Source organism: Aquila chrysaetos, chromosome 11, assembly GCF_900496995.4.
Source record: "Aquila chrysaetos chrysaetos chromosome 11, bAquChr1.4, whole genome shotgun sequence".
NCBI lineage: Eukaryota > Metazoa > Chordata > Aves > Accipitriformes > Accipitridae > Aquila > Aquila chrysaetos.
Window position 1 is genome coordinate 1,251,955 of NC_044014.1, and position 18,212 is coordinate 1,270,166.

Here is an 18,212-nt window from a genome sequence, read left to right on the forward strand (position 1 = left end):
AAGCTTAGTTTTTAACGAGGGGCTGCCGATGCCGCCGTCTACGGCTTGGCAGGAGCAGCGGGCAGGCCTGGGGGGTGGTGGTGGTGGGGGGTGTCCCGGGCAGTGGGACCCTTCCCACCTTCCCAGCGGCAGCACCCACAGCGGTCTGCGCTGCTGTGCCGGGCACCTCCTTCCCCAATAGGTTTTTCTTTCTCGGGCAGCAGCGACGGTGGGGGGGGCTCGCCTCCTTCTGCGGGCGAGCGAATTCCTGCATTTCTCTACCGGAGGCCGGAGAAGGGCCTCATCCGAGGGGGCGGCCGTGGGACGTTTGAGCCCGCCGGTTGACCCCAGAGAAGCCTTCTCCGTTCCCCGCCATGGGGGCGGCCGGGGGAAGGGGGGGGGGGTTGGCAGAGGTGCCCAGCCCAGCCCAGCCCAGCCCAGCCCAGCCCAGGCATCACCCCGTGAGGCCGCGCATCCCCTCGACGCCCCCCCCAAAGGCCGCCGAGACGTCTCCCCGCAGCAGAGGAGGACCCGAGATGCCAGGCGCTGGTGAACAACCTTAATGCGATAGGACGCGGAAAAAACCCTTTTTTTCCCTCCCCCCCCCCCTCGCCCGCCCCCGCGGACCACAGCAAAAGCCGCACTCCTCCGGCGTAGGGGGGGGGAGCATCTTGACCCCCGAGGCCAGTTACCGGGTGCCCCCCGCCCCTCCGGAGGGCGGCCCCAGCGCGGCCCCCCCCTTCCCTCCTTCCCTCCCTCCCTCCCCGCGTCCCCCCCCCGCGCCGGGCGGAGCCTGCCGGCGGCACCCCGCCGCGAAGTGGAGTTTCACTCGGCGGCGGCGCCGGTGCCGGTGCGGAACGTGGGGCGGCCCGCCACGGGTTCCCACCGCTCCCCGTGCCATGTAGGATGCTGCCGGCTCCCGCAGCTAAGCGCCCGCCGCCGCCCCCCCCCAGCCCTGCTTTGGCCCCCCACCGCCGAACCCCCCGCGCCCCCCTGGGCCTGGGTGGTCCCGGCTGCCGCGGGGCTGGTCAGGGTCGGTGGGGGCACCGCCGGGGCTCCCCCTCCTCCTCCTCCTCCTCCTCCGCCGCCGCCGCCCCCCCCGCCGCCGCTGCTGCTCCCGGCGCCGCCGCCCGCCCCCCCCGCCGCCCTGCTGCGGGCCGCCCCGGGCTGGCGCGTCCCCTGCGAGCCGCTCCTGCCGCTGCTCGCCGCCGCCGACCACCACGCCGCCGCCGCCTTCCTCCACGGGCAGGTAAGGGCGGCTCGGCTCGGTGTCGGGGGGCCGGGGGGGGGGGGGGGGGGGGGCAGAAGTTTCACCGTCGCCGACTGTCCGGAGCCCATCACCGGCCCCGGGGAAGGGGGATGCCGGGTGGGCGCCGCGGCGGCAGCCGCCCCCCCCCCCCCTTCCCCCGTGTGTGTCTGTGTGCCCGCCGGGCCGTGGTGGGGGGACGCGGTGGGGCTTTTCCCCCCGCGGAGCGCTGCGCCCTGGGCGCCGGTGCGCGGCTCCGCTCCCCGGTGCCGTGGCGGGCAGCCGCCGGCAGAAGGTGCGGTGAGGGCGCGGAGGGGAGCGGAGGGCGGCAGCCGTGCTCTCCCCGGCGGGAGAGGGGTCTGCCGGCCTCCTCGGAGAGGCCGCTGGCCGTCCCCGCCGGCGGTGGCTCTGCAGGAGGAGGGCAGAAAGGACGCGGCGCTCGCAGGGTCCTGTGCAACGCCGAGCGCCTCGCTTTTTTTTCTGAATATTCATAAAGACTAAAGTTTTGAGTCACGCCGGCTGAACCAATCTGTCTCGCCAGTGCTCTCCCCGATGAATATTTCGATTATCAACTGCTGTCGTGAGGCTGCTTGTGAAACAGCGAAGCGTTTCGGCCGTTTTCTGCTGTTAACGGCGGAGGTACCGGGAGCTGTACTCGTAGTTGTGCCTCGCCTTTGTATTTTTTACTAGGCAGAAGTAAAAATAAAAGAGAGATGTGAGCGCTGTAGTATCCGCTCGATTTCATGTGAAGATTTCCAGCCTTTTCGAGCACGAGCGTCTCTTGTGGCTTGGGAGCGGAGCGAGTGGGAGGGAGAAAATAGGCAGTGCTGGGTCTAATGAAACAGTAACATCAATTATTCCCCAGTGTGAGACCACTTAAATAAACTGCAGAGGTGGTTTTACTGTGGGAACCTATTTGCCAAATGAATTTAAGTTAAGAGAAAATAGGTTTCCGACATTTCCTTTGGTTCTTGTTTGCCTCCAGACGAATTTTAGAAACACTTTCGGGTGATGTTTCTGTTTTGTATGTGAGATTCTGTTTGAGCAGAGAAAAACCAAGCTTCCCTGGCGACTAGCAGCCATTAGCCAAGTACTGTGTTTGCTGCCAGGCTACTGGTTTGTGGCTTTCTAAAGCAGTTTATAATGTCAGTGCCATCCGTCGCTCACCGTCTAATGCCTAAAGAAACACAAATGGTTGCTGGGCTGAAGAGACACGTTCGAAATTTTCTGTACTCATCTTTCCTCTAATCAGGAAATCATGAAAAGCATCTGTTTGCTGAGGGTAAAATCATTTTGGTAACTTTTCTTCCCATTTTTCTCCCCTAAGTGGATATTTGGAGCTCATTCTCCAGTCATAGGATTTTCACCTTCTTCGAGCGTGGAGTTTGTTCCTATTTTTCCACCTGTGTATGCATCTACGGTTCCGCCTCATGCTGGGAAAAACTGGATCGATAAGAGGCTACCAAACTGCAAGGTAAGTCTGATCTTGGTATGTTGAAGTATTTTTAAGGCTAAAGTACCTAAGCTGAAAAATGTTACGGGTTTTGTGAATTGTGAAGGCGGAGGAGGAATGTTGTAAGGGACGGTTAATGGAGAAGGCTACTTCAGCAGTTATACAGCTTCACTTTTCTGAAGTTTTAAAGAGAGTAAACTATCTTTACGCTTTATTACATTGAGTAGAATGTTTTTATTTTATGATGGGATGTGATGATGAGAGTTTTCCATTTTCCGTTTCTTCTTGGTACTTCCCCTGGTTTTCCCCAAAACGGATGCTGCGGTACAGCGCTGGCGGCGGTGGCGTCACTGCGAGCGCTGCCATGTCCCCGGTGCCAGGGCGTCACTTGTGGTCCTGCGCCCTCGTCCGGCCCACGGTTACCTACATCTGTACCTTTACCTAGCTGAATAATGAAAACGTGGCTTTGGGACTTTACCCCATTTCCCTCTCTCACCCCCATCTCGCCAATTCGGAAGGTGACCGAAGTCTCTGAATTGAACGTGGGCTTCCTCCACAGTAGCTGTGTCAGGGACACAGTTGCTTTCAGCTCTTCTTTTCTTTTTGTGATGCTGCATTGGCTCATTAGTTGTGTTAAAAGCCATTTAATTTTTAAATGGTCAATTAAACTCAGCCTACAATGCTGACAGAGCAGAAATCAATCTATTTTTGCAAGTTTGTCCCCAACTTGAGATACTACCTGTAATATTGAGTTAAAGATACAAAATTCCAAAGTAAAAGTGAGAATAAAGTATCTCAAACCTTAACATTCTTTTATTTATTTATGTTGGACAGATATACTTGAATAATGCATTTGCTCTGGATTCAGCGTGGATACATCCTGAGGAATCAAGACTCTTCCAGGGAAATGAGAAACCTCTGTTAATGACAAATCAAGTAGCTATGGCTATAGCCAGGCCAGCTGCTGCCTCCAGGCCTCTTCCCACAGTGGTGTTGGCACCTCAGCTGATGCCAGGTCAGTAGGACGTAAATAATTACGTACTTACTTTTTTTTTTTTTTTTTTAAATGCATCTCCCAGAGATGCATAAGCCATTCTCTAAAGTAAGACTTTCATACTGTTCAGCTGAAAATCTCTTGCTTGATCTGAACCTTGATGGCAAAGTGCGTTTCATCCTCTAAATGACTTTTAAAGAAAGAAAAGACCATGTGTAATTATAGAAGATGGTAACAGGTTATTCCATCACTGGTTGTCAACTTCTGGAATGAAGGGGCCTGCCACTCCCAGCACACTTGGTTTATTTTCAAACAAGAAATTGCCAACACGGTTCATGTATAATTCTCCTATTGGCTGCTAATTTTAAGAATTTGGTGTGGTCTGTGTAGACAGCTATCAGTAGAGAAGAGCAATTGATCCATCATCTCATTAAGACTCAGTTATGCACAACGATGTTTGTGCAATAAATTCCATTAATCTGCAGAACTCGGGTATGTCACAGCTGTTAACAGCAGAGCTAAGCTTTATACTTGGAAAAGAACAGAAAATGCATTGCAGTGAAGCTGAATCTCTCTATTTTGGTGCTATAGTAGTAATTTAAAATCGCAGTTGTTTCATAGAAAAGGTTAAGAAGTAAAATGCTCCTGATGTTTAAACCCCTAACATATATTCTTAAATTCGGAATTAGGACAGTCTTAATGGCTTGCTGCCAATTGTTTCTTTCTTTCTTAGATCGAAGGTAATGTCTGTTCAGTTGGAAGCGGAGCCCCTCTTACCTTGGTCTTTGCCCTGTAAAGTACTTCTTGTTTTGCAACTGTCTAGCACGCAGGAAGTTTTCTTGTACTTTGCCAGTAATGCAGAGATTCTGTGAGAGTCTGCTGGAAGAGATCCTGACTGTTTGGGTTCATTTGCCAGGCTGATTAATTAGCAGTGAATATTGTTCTGTATTGAAACATGTTGAACCGCTCGAATCGGTTCCATATTTTGATGTTTTAGCAAGCCGTTGCAGTAAGCTGCCTTCTCCTCTTGCCAGAATCGCCCGATGCTCAACTGGCGTGCTGCTCGGCAGCGCTCGGAAATGAGACTGCCACGGGCGAAACCCCGTTATATTGATGCATTCCTCCTGGGATGCCGTGGGGAATAGCTGAGCTGTGCTCCCAGGCGCGAGGCACTGTTCAAAGCGTGTTTTTAAGGACAGGCGCGACGTTGAGGGAGGTGTTCCATGCAGGGGAGTGACAGCCCGTCGTTTGTTTATGTATGTTTAAAATACTTCCCTATTTTAAACAAACAGATTTCATCACATCCAATATTTCAGATGCAAAGAAAGAGCGTACCTGGCAGCGGGTTAGGGACCGAACAGGGCTTTCCCAGACTGATGCCACATTTGTGGTCTGTAAGTAGCACAGAGGAAAGAAGATTTTCTTCCCCCTGGGCAGTATACGCACGTTCAGGCCCGTTTTCGCAGGAGGTCTTCAGGTGGATCCAGCTCTTCTCTGGCAGCGTGCTCGGCGCTGGCTGCCACCTCTTCAGAAAGCTCCTGAGCTCCTGTTCGGGTGGGAGAGGTTCAGGGAGGAGCACAAAGACCCCCGACCATCTTTCTAAGTCTTTCTATCCCTCCTGAAGTCTTATTTCGGATTGATGCGATCAATGCTAATCCAATAACATCCCTGGCCGTGTGTGGACTCTAGAGGTTGTGCAGAGAAGTGTGCGCGGTGATGGCATTACTGCAGGATGGCAATATTGGTGCCCTCCAGCTGTAGTCAGAAGCTGCTTCTAGGAAGTGTTATGGTAGTACTTGAAGTATTTCCTATATAATCTTTACACTTAATATGAAGAGTAATAAAAATACTGAGAGAAAATTGCTTAGTTAAGTGGTTTAAACTGAGAAGTTAATAAGCTTTTTGCAGGCTCTGTGGCTGTATTCATTTTGAAAGCCTGTCTTGCAGCAGGTTTGCCTTCCACAGTTATCAGTAATGATATAATTGTTTTCTCAATGTATCAGCAATGTTACAAAGATAAAGGAATGAGGCACTGGAGTTTGGCGAATGGTAGTGCACATAATTTAACAGCTGCGAGCTCCAGCTACTAGACGGTGTTATTTTCCGTGAGAAAAGGAGGCAGCTATTATTCTCACGCATATTGCAAAACATGAATTTATGTACTTACCATTTTGTGTATCTAAAGCGAATAGTGACATTTTATTTTCCCACCTAGGAATGATAGGTGGTTTTACGTCTACTGGATACTGCGTTTTTTGTGGGGAAAGCAACGCCTAGGTATTTTCGCTGAGAAAGGATTAATATTTTTGTCTCCTGCAGTGTGCTCTCTGCTGTGTGGAGGAAGTCGGGGCTGGGTTGGTCCTGAAGGCAGAAGTGCCCATATGGCATCTGTGTGGTCCGCACATCCCTGTGCGGTCGGTGGCCGCGGGACGTGGGCTGAGGGACCGCTGGCAGGACCCCTTGGTGGCACCCGTTCCATGACGGCTGTAGCCCTCTGGCACATGATGTTCTGTGCTTTTGCTATTATTGATGCTATTTTAAATGTTTGAAGGTACGTTCTTGCGGTTTGGCGTTCCTGGCTCTCAAGAGCATCGCCAAGCGGTGGTTCCTTGCAAAGGGTGTGTTCTTACTGGTACGTTCGAGAAGGTTTTCCCAGGAAACCTTGGAGAACAAGCCTTTCGTCCAGCCTCCTGTGAGGGAGGGAGCAGGAGATAGAGGTGCAAGTGTGTTGTCGTCTCTTGAAGAAGCGACGTTCCCCAGCGGTGCTTCGGGAGCCGCCGGCGGGAGCGCGCTGAGCAGAGCTGCGGCAGGCCGCTGCTCCGGCAGCGGCTGCGCCGGGAGGGGAGCGAAGGAAGCATCCCCATCCAGGTCAAAAATTGAGTGATTTTGTGAAGTTCCGAGGTGGTGGCTTTCAGCTTATAGCCCTTGAAATCCACGTTTGCCTTCTGCTTGCTGGAGGGTGGCTATGAAATGCAAGGTTAGCGAGTCAATGTCTCCTGTAATTGGGTGCACGGTCCCGTATCGCGCAGGCTGCAGCCTTTGCAGGGACGGAAAGCTTGCTGGCTCTCCGGGAAGCCCCAGTGCGATGCTAAACCTTAACAGTGTGTGGGCACTCCAGTAGAACCAGTAATATAACGGTCGTTACTGGGCTCCTCAGTGAAGACCATGATACTCTGCAGCTCATTTCAGGGTATCATGCTTTGAGCAGATCATCTACATACAGTCCCAGGAATTCTGTAGGGAGACCCTCAGCCTGCAATAAGGAATTTCCATCCACACCTGAACCAAGTCCTGACTGCAACCCGTGCTGCAAGCGCATAGAGACGAAGGTTGCTTCTGTAAATCTTGCCAATGGCTTATCAAATAAATACCCTCGAGAGTTTCTAGGGGTTAAAGTTGTGGGCAGTTGCTCGGCAGCAATTTGGAGGCTTGCATAACCTCAAAAATAGAGTGTTTGTAGCACAGGAGCTTCAGCTAGGTTGTTGGGTAAGTGGAGCCTGGATGCTGCCTTCTGCGCTTCTACTCAGAGCAAAGGAAGATCCAACATTTGTTTCCATTTTATAAAATGTTTGACAGTCCTCAAATGGATTATTTTTTTTTGTGCACATTTCAACATAAATTGCATTTTCTTACTGATCTTGAGCATCGTACTGGCCCTGGTACAATAGATGTCTTCAGTAATAGCAGCTAAGGTGCATGCAGAAGAATGCATTAATGCATTATGGCAAACACATTGCGTTCTCGGAGGTCTCCTTCAGGGAGCCTTGTCAGAACTGTGAGTGCTGGGAGGAGACACTGAAGAGGTGAAAGCCTTTTAATGGTTTTCACCTTTAACAAAATGCTCAAGGTATTTTTTTCATTTGTAACAGAGGCAATCTAACCTGGAATGAAGGCTTTCAGTGTTTTTCAGTGTTGGTTTACTTGAAGGAAAATAGTCGTCTTAAATCAGACATTTTTTTATTTTCTTTTTTTTTTTTTCTTTTGTGGAATGATTTTTCAATAGAAAATATTTTCTGCTAAGTCAAAGCTTCATTCCTGCCTCTACATTTCCACAGTGTCTCTTTGCCCCATAGCAATCTTTTTGCTCTTTCATCCATTGGTGTTGAAATCAGAAATGCCAGAATGAGGAGTTCATGTATATTCTTTCACCAGATTGCTTTAGCATTACTGATCCTATGTAGATTAAAATTTTGATCCTTCCTGTTAGTGGCCTTTTCTTTCTTTTAATCCCACTAACCTTTATGGGACAAAGCCAGTATTTTCCATAGCGAGTATCAGAATGTATATGCAAATAGACATATACGTACAGATACAGTTTTCTAGGTAATTTCAGTTTAAATTTCAGACATTACAAATCTATGAAGAAATGTGGTTGCTTTGTGTTAAATTTGGGTTCCATTTTCTTACGTTTTTTTAACAGTTTTGAAATACGTGACACAGGACCTCTGACCTTCTGTATTTCCTAAACACAAGCTTTATGTCTGAAGCACGTGTATATACAAGTAGTCAGGTTTTGGGCCTCTCAAGTTGGATTCTCTGATACTTAATGTGTATGTGCTAGGGCTCCCTGTTTGGAAAACAATAGCAGTACTGCAGGAACCTGAAGAACCCTGAAATGCCACAAAACCCCTCTTTATTTGTGGAGCATTCAGGCACTGGAGAGATGAACACTTTACGTCTCTTGGAATGCTTGACTTTAATCACAGCCTTTACAAAGTTTTTGTTTTGCTTACCAAGTTTGTACTTTTTTGGTGCTTTTCTGTTATCTACCCAAATGAAGTGCATACTTGAGCCCAGTTAAGTTTGGTTTGGTTTTTTTTTTTTCCACTTAAATTATAGAAATAAAACTACATGTAAAGTGTTTATGGGAAAGGCTTGTAGTTCTGACCCTTTCATAATATTGTCCTACCTCGCCCCAAGACCTCATTATAAAGAAATCCAGATCTTTCAGTGATTGGCAGGGGCTGTTCTTGTTTGTGAGGAGCCAGGTATTTTTATGTATTGCATATGAGCAAAAAAGTGAGCCGTTAGTGGTGCTGTTACTGGCAGGCTCATGCAATAGCTGGAGTTTACAAATGGAAGAGGCAATAAGCTCTTTTCCCTCCCTTTGGGCTACAGGAGGTAGGGATATCAATATGTTTTCCTTTGCGTTGGGGTAAATATGCTATTTAAGTCAATCCGTTGCTTCATTTTATTGATCGATGAATGCCGCTTCCGATGCTCCGCAGCTGACATCTCGGACGACGCGCGGTTCGGGTAGCGGGGCCAGCGGGTTCTCAGTCACCCGCCTCCTGCGAGCATCGGTGCTGGCGCTGCGCGTTCGTGGGCTGGAGCTCTCCCAAGGATTCGTGCTTGATAAAAAGACCAAGTTCCTTGCAAGAGGCATCGGAAGCTCCCCTTAAAATCATGACTGGTGCCAAGCCCTGATGGGGGGGGCGGAGAGGGGGCATTGCCTGGGGGGGCATTGGGTGCAGGTAGGAAGAGGAGCGGAATTCCAGGCGGCTCGTGGGCACCGGTGGGAGAGCACTCAAACCGCGGTGCGGCCGCCCCGCGCGGGAGGGGGCTCGCCCTGGCGAGCGGTGGGGCTGGGGCGTTTGTAAATCGGTGTTCAGCGAAGTTTGGATTCTGTAAGAAATGGCAGGAGGGGATTAACCAGGAAGCGACCGTGTCTCCGTCGTCAAAGCTGGAGCCCGTCATTGCGAGGATGCGCTTTGCTGAGGGAGAAGGTGACGTTTTTGTCCTGGTGCGGAGTGCCGTCCTGGCCCCGGTGCCTTCCCAAATGCCTGCCGTCGCCGATACTCTGCATTAGACACTCAAACAGCGTGGTGTTACGTAGGGGTGGGCTCAGGTTAAGTAACACTTTCCATTTTCTCCTCCTTTTGTGAGCGTCTACCTGAGTTTTCCTGCTGGAGCCAAGTCTCTGGCCGTTTATCTCCAGCGGAGGCTCGCCAGCTTCCCACCAGTAATGCTGCCCAGCTGGGCAAACTGGCTGGCGGTCCAGCTTTCAGGCAGGAGGGCACCTCAGAGCCCACCGAAACAGATGGGATAAAAATAAGGTTTCATTGTTTCTGAAAAGGAAACTTACTTTTATTGGTAGTTGTGTGTATCTTTTTTCAGAGATATGTTTATTCTATAGAAAGTACCCAACTGGAATGGCACCTCAGTCTGCCAAAGAGTGTTGGTCCTATTGACTTCATGGCACCAGAAAATAGCTTTTAAATGGTAGAGAGCAGAGTGGAGCAAGCAAGGAGAATAGCTAGTGCTTCATCCCAAGTAGTAAACAGCCTTCTATTGATAAATAAAACAATAATAAAAGTAACTTATATTCCTAGCTGCTATCCATGTATGGGGAATTACCTAATAATAAAAAAAAATCAAATCCTGGTATTCACAAAATGTCTACAGATGGGAAGTTTGCCCCTGACCCACTAAACTTGGACCTCCCCCTTTTTTTTAATACCTCTTTCCACTTGTCATCTTGCATCTGATCTTCTCCCAGCGTGAGGGACAATTTATTGAGAAAGTTGAGAATGGAACCTTGAAGTTCAGGGAGCGTGTACCCATACTCGGCTGCTCAGAGGGAGCCGGCGGCAGCCACCTCGAGAGGGGAAAATCCAAATTCAGCCAGCATCTCCTTGGATGTACTGAAGCCAGTATACTTATGTGTATGTATATGTAGTATAAATATCTATATTATTAAAATACTCATGTCTTCAAACTTAACATTTTTGTAATCGGTAACCTTTTAATCCTAGCTATCATTTTTTATATATAAGTGATCATTTTTATCAGCTCTGCAAATGATCCAACATGTAGGGTTTTCAGAAATACCAGATTTGTTAACCGATGGCTGAAATATTTTTGAGAAGAAGTTTTTCTCTCGGTGTCCTGCCATACCTGGGCCGAGGGTGGCTGGCCGTGGGGCTTTCCCTTGCTGGCCGCGGGCACAGCCCTGCCTGGATCCCTGCCCCTCTGGCTGGCAGGAATGGGGAAAACAAGAAGAAAAGGCTCATTTTCTTCTGTAAATTGGCAGGCTTTGCCATGTTGTATTTTTTTTTTTTTTAAATTTACCTTGTGTTTTAATGGATTAGCTGGCCAAGACGGCTTCTGTGACACCAGCACTGCTGGTGAAGAGAAGGCGGAGAGGGCAGGACCCACCTCTGCTGGGGCTCCCCGCAGCAGGAGGGCTGGGAGGGCTGGTTAGGGCAGGAACCACTGATCTCTGCACAAATTTTGTTATGGTAGTCCCCTTTTTAATGGTTTGTCTTCAAGGAGGAAGGATGAAGCAATGAGTTGTTTTAGCCTATTTCAACTACCTTCTTTTTTTTTTCCCCTCTCCATCAAAAGATGGTTGTTGTCAGTTTTAATTCTGATAACAGTCTAATAAAGGACTGTCATCTAAAAGACTTTAGTTTACAGACTCTACAGATGAAGGGAAAGGGAATAAGGGATAATAATAATTCACATTTCAATTATTTTTCTTTCTTTTGGAGCTGTTTTTTAATACCTCTTTGGAAGCAGCGTTAAGTATTTTATGACAGCTGTTACCTTAAAGCTAAACTGGCCGCGGTGCCGGGACGGCGTCCTTGCCTGGTTGGGTTATGAGCTCTGTCTCCCCGGGCTGATGGGTACCAGGCAGCGGTGTGGGTGCCTGAAGAGCAGCCCTGAGGTCAGGGCAGGCAGCAGGGAAACCCCCAAAAACCAGGAACGCAGGCAGTCAGGGTGGTGGGGATCAGTTGGTTCATGACTAAAAATAAGGAGCTTGCATATTGCTTTAAAAACAAGTGACAATGGTATACGTCCTATCGGTGGAGTTTAGGACCTCAGCATTACTAACTTTCATTAACTCTGGGGTCAAAGTATTTAACTTCTATTTAATTGAATTGGTGTTTAATTTTATGTGGCTTCCATAGCATACACGTTTAAGTTGAAACCCTTCAAAATATTTTTTATTTTAAATATACATGGAAAATGTCTCAGATCCCTTAGGAAGCTACTCAATACTTGGTGTGATTTTTTCCCTAGTAGCGTTGAGTTCTGGTGTCCTTTTTGCATGCTAAACTACCACAGATTAGCATGGGAAACAGCATGGAAACAGGAGGTTTGGTGGTTGGAAAGCTTTGATTGGTAGAAATCAAGTGCTGTGTGGTTCCATATGCTTGGTAGAGACAGAGCAGCACACTGCAGTGGAAATCCATTTGTGTTATAATTGTGTCTTTTGGGTATTCCAGGCAAAAAAGAAGAGGCAGCCAGGTCAGTGTCTGTGTTGGGGTCCTTTGGTCCTCACCCGAAGGAGCACCTCCTAATGCAGAAGAGCTCTTACAGGGCCTTTGGGCACTTGCAGTAGCTCATGGGCTGAAAGGATAAGCAAAACCCAGTGATTCACTGGATCATTAAAAAAAGTTGCAAGGAACATTATACTTGTGTGTATTAATACTTTTTTCTCAAAGACAGATGAAAAGTTCAAAAGGTCTTTAACCTGCTTGAAATTTTTTCCTCTGTTATTTTTTTAATGTGGGTCTTTTGGGAAAGATATTCATAACCCTTTGGTTAAAGAGGTTTTCCTGTAGGCAAAACTGAAGACAAAGACTGAAAGACTATAATGATCAAGTGCAATTTAAAATTCATTACATTGTCTGTACAGTAAGTTTTCACAATACCGGTAACTTTTTTATCTGAAAGGAAAGGTCTTGAATTACCCTTTTTCGATAAGAGTGGATCTTCATATCTCACAAGTGTTAGTAGTCTTTACTTTTGTCTTGTTAAATAAAGTAATTTCTGTTCTTTTGGGTGTTTTTTCTTCAAGGAGGGAAATCTCAGGTTTCAATTTTTAATGTGTTGGACAATGTCAGTAGCCAAAAGGCAGGTTTGGGTGTGCTCTGTCTGCTTGCAGAGACTGTATGTGAGGGTAGAGAGGGCACTGGTGCAGACTGGGGGGAGCGGAGGCGTTTGGTGGATTTTGGAAAGGATGCTGAGCATGCTCCGTGCTGGACACGCTCTGTCTGGTGGGTCTCAGCAGGGTCAGCCTGTGTATCGCCGAGGGTCTCCTTCCTCCGTGGCGGGCGATGGAGACTACTTGAGGGCAGTGCATCGTGCCGCGTGATTTAGCATGTGCCATAGGACCACCGTGTGTGTGTCTGTCTGTCTGTCGGGTTTGCGTACCTGTGCGGGGAAGGCTCACAGCCTGCTCTTGGTGTCCTGGAAAACCCCGGGAAGGAAACGCTGGCTTTGGGCAGCGGAGGTTGTGCTGTCCAAGCCAGCCGTGTGCTGGCCAGGCACGGCAGCGTGGCCCCGGCTGGTTCGTCCTGCAGCAGGGGTGGTACCTGATGGTTCAGTTCTGTAGCCGGCGGGTGCAGATGTGCCACGTGAAAACAGGCCTTCTAGGTCAGGATCAGGCTATGGGGTACAATTCACAACCTTTTTCTAGACGATGCTGCGCTAGAAGAGAAGGCAGAACAGAAACAGCTACTCTTCCACACCTGTGCGTGTAGACCCTTTTCCACCTGGATGTTAGCAGGTAGATACTTGGCGATCACGCGTCATCCTTTGTGATGGCTTTGCTGCCCCGTTCCGGTGCCTTCACCGCGTTTCCCCGCCGTCGGTGAGTTCTCTCTGAATAATCTCTTCATTGCTTCTTCAACTGCTCTCTGCTCTTCAATTGTTTCACATCAAAACGCGCTGCCCGTCCTGGATGTTTCCCCCTAATCTGCGTGCTTGAGAAGAGCAGAGCTGGAAGGCTGGGGAAGGGCACTGAAGTGGGGTTTGTTATTTCAGCAGACCAGTATTACCTTACTAACCAGGGTGTAGCGTGACTTGGCAAAAAACAGATTTGGGGAAACCACCATTGCTAGGAAAAAAATTGCAGTTTTTTTTCCCCTCAAGGGTACATTGATGGTAGTATTTTACTACTATTTTCAAGGCATTCAACTCTTGAAATTCATGTAAATGTGGGGTGGTTAATGGTGATTCTATAAAACCCTTTAAAGAAGTTTTTGGAAATACTTAGAGCAAAGTCTGCTTTGTTTCCGAGAAGAACTTCTTCTCTCCAGCTATGCTGAGTGCAGATGAAGGTTCCTAGCTGTCAACAAGTCACGTCCTGGGCCAGCTTCCAGTTGCTTTGGCAAATCACATGTTATGTTAAGGGTTGATAAATTGCTGACGTGATTATTCAGTTGACTGAAAAGTGAGAGAGTGGGCTTGACGACCCCCAGACACCCTGTCCGTGCTCTCCTTTCAGTTGTTAATACAATTACAGGGGTAGTCCTTTCTTCATGGAATTATTTAGCAGGAGAGACGGGGAGAGAACTTCATCAAAGGCAGGGAAATCACCAAAACTTCTCTTTCAGCTGACTGATGAAACTTTAATAAAGGGATTAATGAAACTTTAATAAGGAAACTCTGCTTCAGGAGCGTTACTCATCTGTGCTGGTGGAAGACTTCAGCTATCCAAGCAACTAAGGCTTACATTGTTTTGCTGCTTTCCTGGGCTCTTTGGGGAAATTGCATCTTCTCCTCCAAAATAAAAGAATCAAACGAGAAATAAACAGCCTTTCTGCTCATGTACCCTGTCGGAAGCCAGTAGAAAAGTCATTTTTCTAGACGTCAGTTTTCATAAGAGTTACAGAAGATGTTTTGTGGATCTTTCCCAACTGCAGGCAGCTGGAATTAGGAACACACACAGGCTTTTGGAGGCCAGGTGTTTAACCTAATCTCATGGTCTGTTCTAGTCCTCAGGTGAATAAACAATAAACATGTATTACACAGTTGGATTAGTTGGCCACTGATTATTTTATTTTTTTTTAATTTCCATTGTGACTCTGGCAGAGTTTTTAATCTACCTGTGGTTGAATGATCAAAACTTTAACATTTGTGGGTTTTTTTTTTTTTTTTGCCTGCATGCCTGTTAATTAGTGCGTATGCAGGTGTTTAAGTGAATTCTTCTTGGCATTGACAAATACAGTAGAAATAATAGGAGGTTTTTTTGTGATGCTTACTGAAAATATTTGAATTCTGTTTTGCTAATGCAGAGCTTATTTTGTTGGCAAATAATTGTTTATAAAGAGTCAGGCGCAAAGCTGCCAAAAGTTAGTATAACAGATAGCCTCAGGAGCCCCAATTAGCTGCAACCAAAGCAGGTTCCTTTCCAAAAACCACTGACCCACTCTTTCGCCAATGCCAACTGAGAGCAAAACAGCATTTGGTGTCTGCAAGTCAAAACTTTTTAGGTGTCTGAGGCCAGAGCAGGATGGAAAAGCCTGGACGAGGTGTCTGGGCTGCGTAGCTGTGCAGGGGAATAGGATCTTACCCGAGCTCGCTCAGCTGCAGTTGCCTTACGGTGTCGCAGAGGGGCTGCGTCGCCCACCCGCCGCCCCGATGGCCACGCTCCCAAGCGCCGGTCGTGGCCGAGTCCCCGTTCTCCTCGCGGAGATGCACTTGGAAAAAGAAATCCGACAAACTCATGGCACGCCTGAAGTGGGGAGGCTGATCAAATAGTGATTTTTTTGCAGAGCTACAGTTGGCTCTTACTGCCTGAAGGATTTCCACATGAACTGAAAACATTTGCAGAATGACATAATAAGCTAATGATTGCTTAATTTTTGAATACATAGCTCAGTGTAGAGGGAGTAACAGCTGGTGTTTGTCAAATTAGGTTTTCTCCTTAAGATTTTTACTACTTGTTTTCTTGTTTGTTTAACATATTTAGCCAAGACTGAGCTCTGAAGGTCTTCCCCCCCAAGCTTGTTAGACTTAAAGGTAAATATTACATAGCCTAAAGTGTGTTTGAGCCTTGATTTGGGGGACTTCTGACTTCCCATGTAAAACCATGGCAAGTTTCCTGTGTGGCGTATTTTTGAGATGAAGGACACTAGTATGTAAAACCTGTAAAAGTCAGGTATTTGCGTGCATAATACAGAAGAACAGCCAGACAGATAACAGTAACATTGGATGGTTAATATAGCAAGTAATAAAAACAATTCGTGTTTGAAATCAGATAACTTACATTTAGGAAAATTCAGAATAAGGGTCATTATGAAGCTGTGGAGCTGAAGGAAATCCCGACCAATGTGTTCAAATATTTGACTTTTTTACTGAGTTTTTTCATTTAAATTTAATAAATCTGCACGGTTTATATATGACTCACTACTGTCTTGTCCCTCTAGGTTATAATGATATGTTCACATATATGGGGTTTTAATATCCATGAATGCACCAACCACAAGCTAGGACTTTAAGAATAACGATTAGGAAAGGGGCTTTGAGAGTCCTTAGAAAAAATGTTATACAATATGCTCAAAATCTAGCGTCTCACTAAGGTGGACACGCAAACAGCAGAGGCCGCATGGGAAATGTTGTAGACTTTTGTTCCATCTTGTGTTGAAATTCAGAATGATGAATCACAGCATCCTACGTAAATCCACTGGTTTCCAATTAAGAATAAAACCTGCTGTATCTCACCCTTCCACAGGTGGTTGCCAGAATAGCCTTAAACCGGTCGGCGGCAATCAAGCCCTGGCGTTGGCCGCGGCGGCCACCACCGCGATGGTGTCGGTGGAGCCCGAAGCCCCCCAGGGACCTTCGGGGCCGAGCGTCCAGCCCTGCCACGTGCTGACCTTCTCACCCATCAAAATTCCCGTCTTGGCTTCCCCTTTTCCAGGTAAGGTCACTCCTGGCGGCACTAACGAGCAGCTTTTTATATTTACTTTGCAACAGAGAGGGGCTTCCGAGTGTGGGTTTGGGTGTGCGTTGTTAAATATTCAGGGGATATCGGCAGCATTACCGTAATCTGGAATTAGACTTATTTTTTCTGGTGCGGTTTAGAGGCGTTCTTTGAAATTGCGTGTTAAAAGTGAGTTCAAAACTCCCTCTGCATTTGCAATGTTGATGTTGCTGTGGCGTTTGCAGGCAGTATATGAACTGAGCTGCTTCCTCTGTCATCTTAGTGGCTTCTGTAAGAAAACGTGGTCTTAGGGGCACCAAGTCTTTGCAGCAGATCCTCAGGTTGCAGTGTTGGCAGTTGAAAGGTATCTGCTCTACGTACAAGAATATTTAATTAAGACTTAAGTAGATTGTTTGGGTGTTTATATTTATAAAATATGCTGGACGAATGTAGCCATGGTTTTGTATTTTTTCCCGGTAGGTTTAGATGTGGTTGCTTACTGGAAAAAACACTATTTTCTTAGCGTGACATTGCATAACAACTTTCTGCATATGCAGCTGGGGAAGTACTACGGCATCCCTGACTCACTGTGGAAGTCTGACTGATTTAAAGTCCTTAGGGTAATTTTTGAAACTGTCTGCACTTTGAATGCTTAAGGCTATATTTAGAAGTGTTATGTACCGATTAAGTTAAAAATTTAAATTAGGGTGCGTTTTCCATCTTTTTGGTACTTGAAGTGTAACACAGCAAGATACAGTGAGATTGAATTTTGCAGAAGGTATGCTGTTACAATTTTCGGTGTTCAGACAGAGTCTTCATATAAGAAATGTATCTCAGTAATTATTGTTCCCGTTGAGCAGCCATTAGAATCACCCGGATAAATGCCTGCCAAGGGCGTACAGCAGTGGTTTTGTGTTTAGAAAGTCTGAAGAGCGAACTGACTCATAGGAATAAAGGTACAAGTCTTTCAGACTTTGTCGAGAAAGGACGGTACTGAAATAAGAACAGAAAGCAGAGTTAATCGCTGCTGTAGGGCAGGGAGCTGGTGGTGATTCCCGCAGAGTATTATTTGACCCACAGAAACCATTTTGCCTGTTGGTAAGTGAGCATCTTAGAGGAGAATCCAAAGGGGAAAAAAATAATTCTTTTTCTGTGCTGAAAAGCAGAATTACATGCCAGATGTGTTCTTCCCTGAATTGAGATGCTCGGGCGATCTGGGAAGGAGCCGTCGCAGGACTTTTGATTTACAGCTGCGGAGGTGAGCTCTGCGTGAAGTGTGTTAGACGTGATCGAATATTATAATGCCGGGAAGCTCTACCACTTTGATAACTGGCTCAGCTCTGCAATGATAAACATGTCAGGCCACGATAATTGTTGCTTTCCTTTCGAATGAGTGTATGATAGGCTATCAAATATCATGCTTTGAGTGCCTGAGCAATCATCCTATTATCAATCATTCACAGTAAACCATACACTTCTGGGTGTTTTCTCCTACAGAATATATAGTAGCTTTTTAGAAAAGAAAGCTTGAAAATGCCCAGTCCACGTACAATAAACTCGAGATCCAGCTAACCGTTTTTCTCTATTAATCACCATCTCTGGAGGGAAGGCGAGTGCCTTTGCAAAGGCTTACATAAAACATTTTTATGAAATTCCTTTTTATTGTGCTGGCAGAGAAGAGGACTCGAAGGTGTTGGGTTTAGATGATCTCTGTCAACACCAGCTTGATGAACGGCATCCCCCGCTGGTGCTGGGCTGGGAAGGAGCGTTGGCGCGCCCGTGGGGCAGGGACCGCTCTGCAGCTGGGCTGGCATCCGCTGGCTGCGTCCAGGGAGGTACAGCCAGAGCCGCCCGATAAAGAACGGCTGAGAGGTTCTCTACG

The 18,212-nt window shown here is 47.4% G+C and overlaps 1 protein-coding gene across 1 annotated transcript in view; it reads left to right on the top strand.

Annotated features, from left to right (window-relative positions):
- The first annotated feature begins 885 nt into the window (after positions 1-885).
- The window catches only part of TCERG1L (transcription elongation regulator 1 like), a 97,685-nt gene continuing 80,358 nt past the window's right edge, over positions 886-18,212 (top strand). The window contains 5 exon segments of the mRNA XM_030030985.2: positions 886-921; positions 923-1,228; positions 2,553-2,699; positions 3,513-3,693; positions 16,139-16,327. Coding sequence (XP_029886845.1) covers positions 886-921; positions 923-1,228; positions 2,553-2,699; positions 3,513-3,693; positions 16,139-16,327 — 859 coding nt within the window.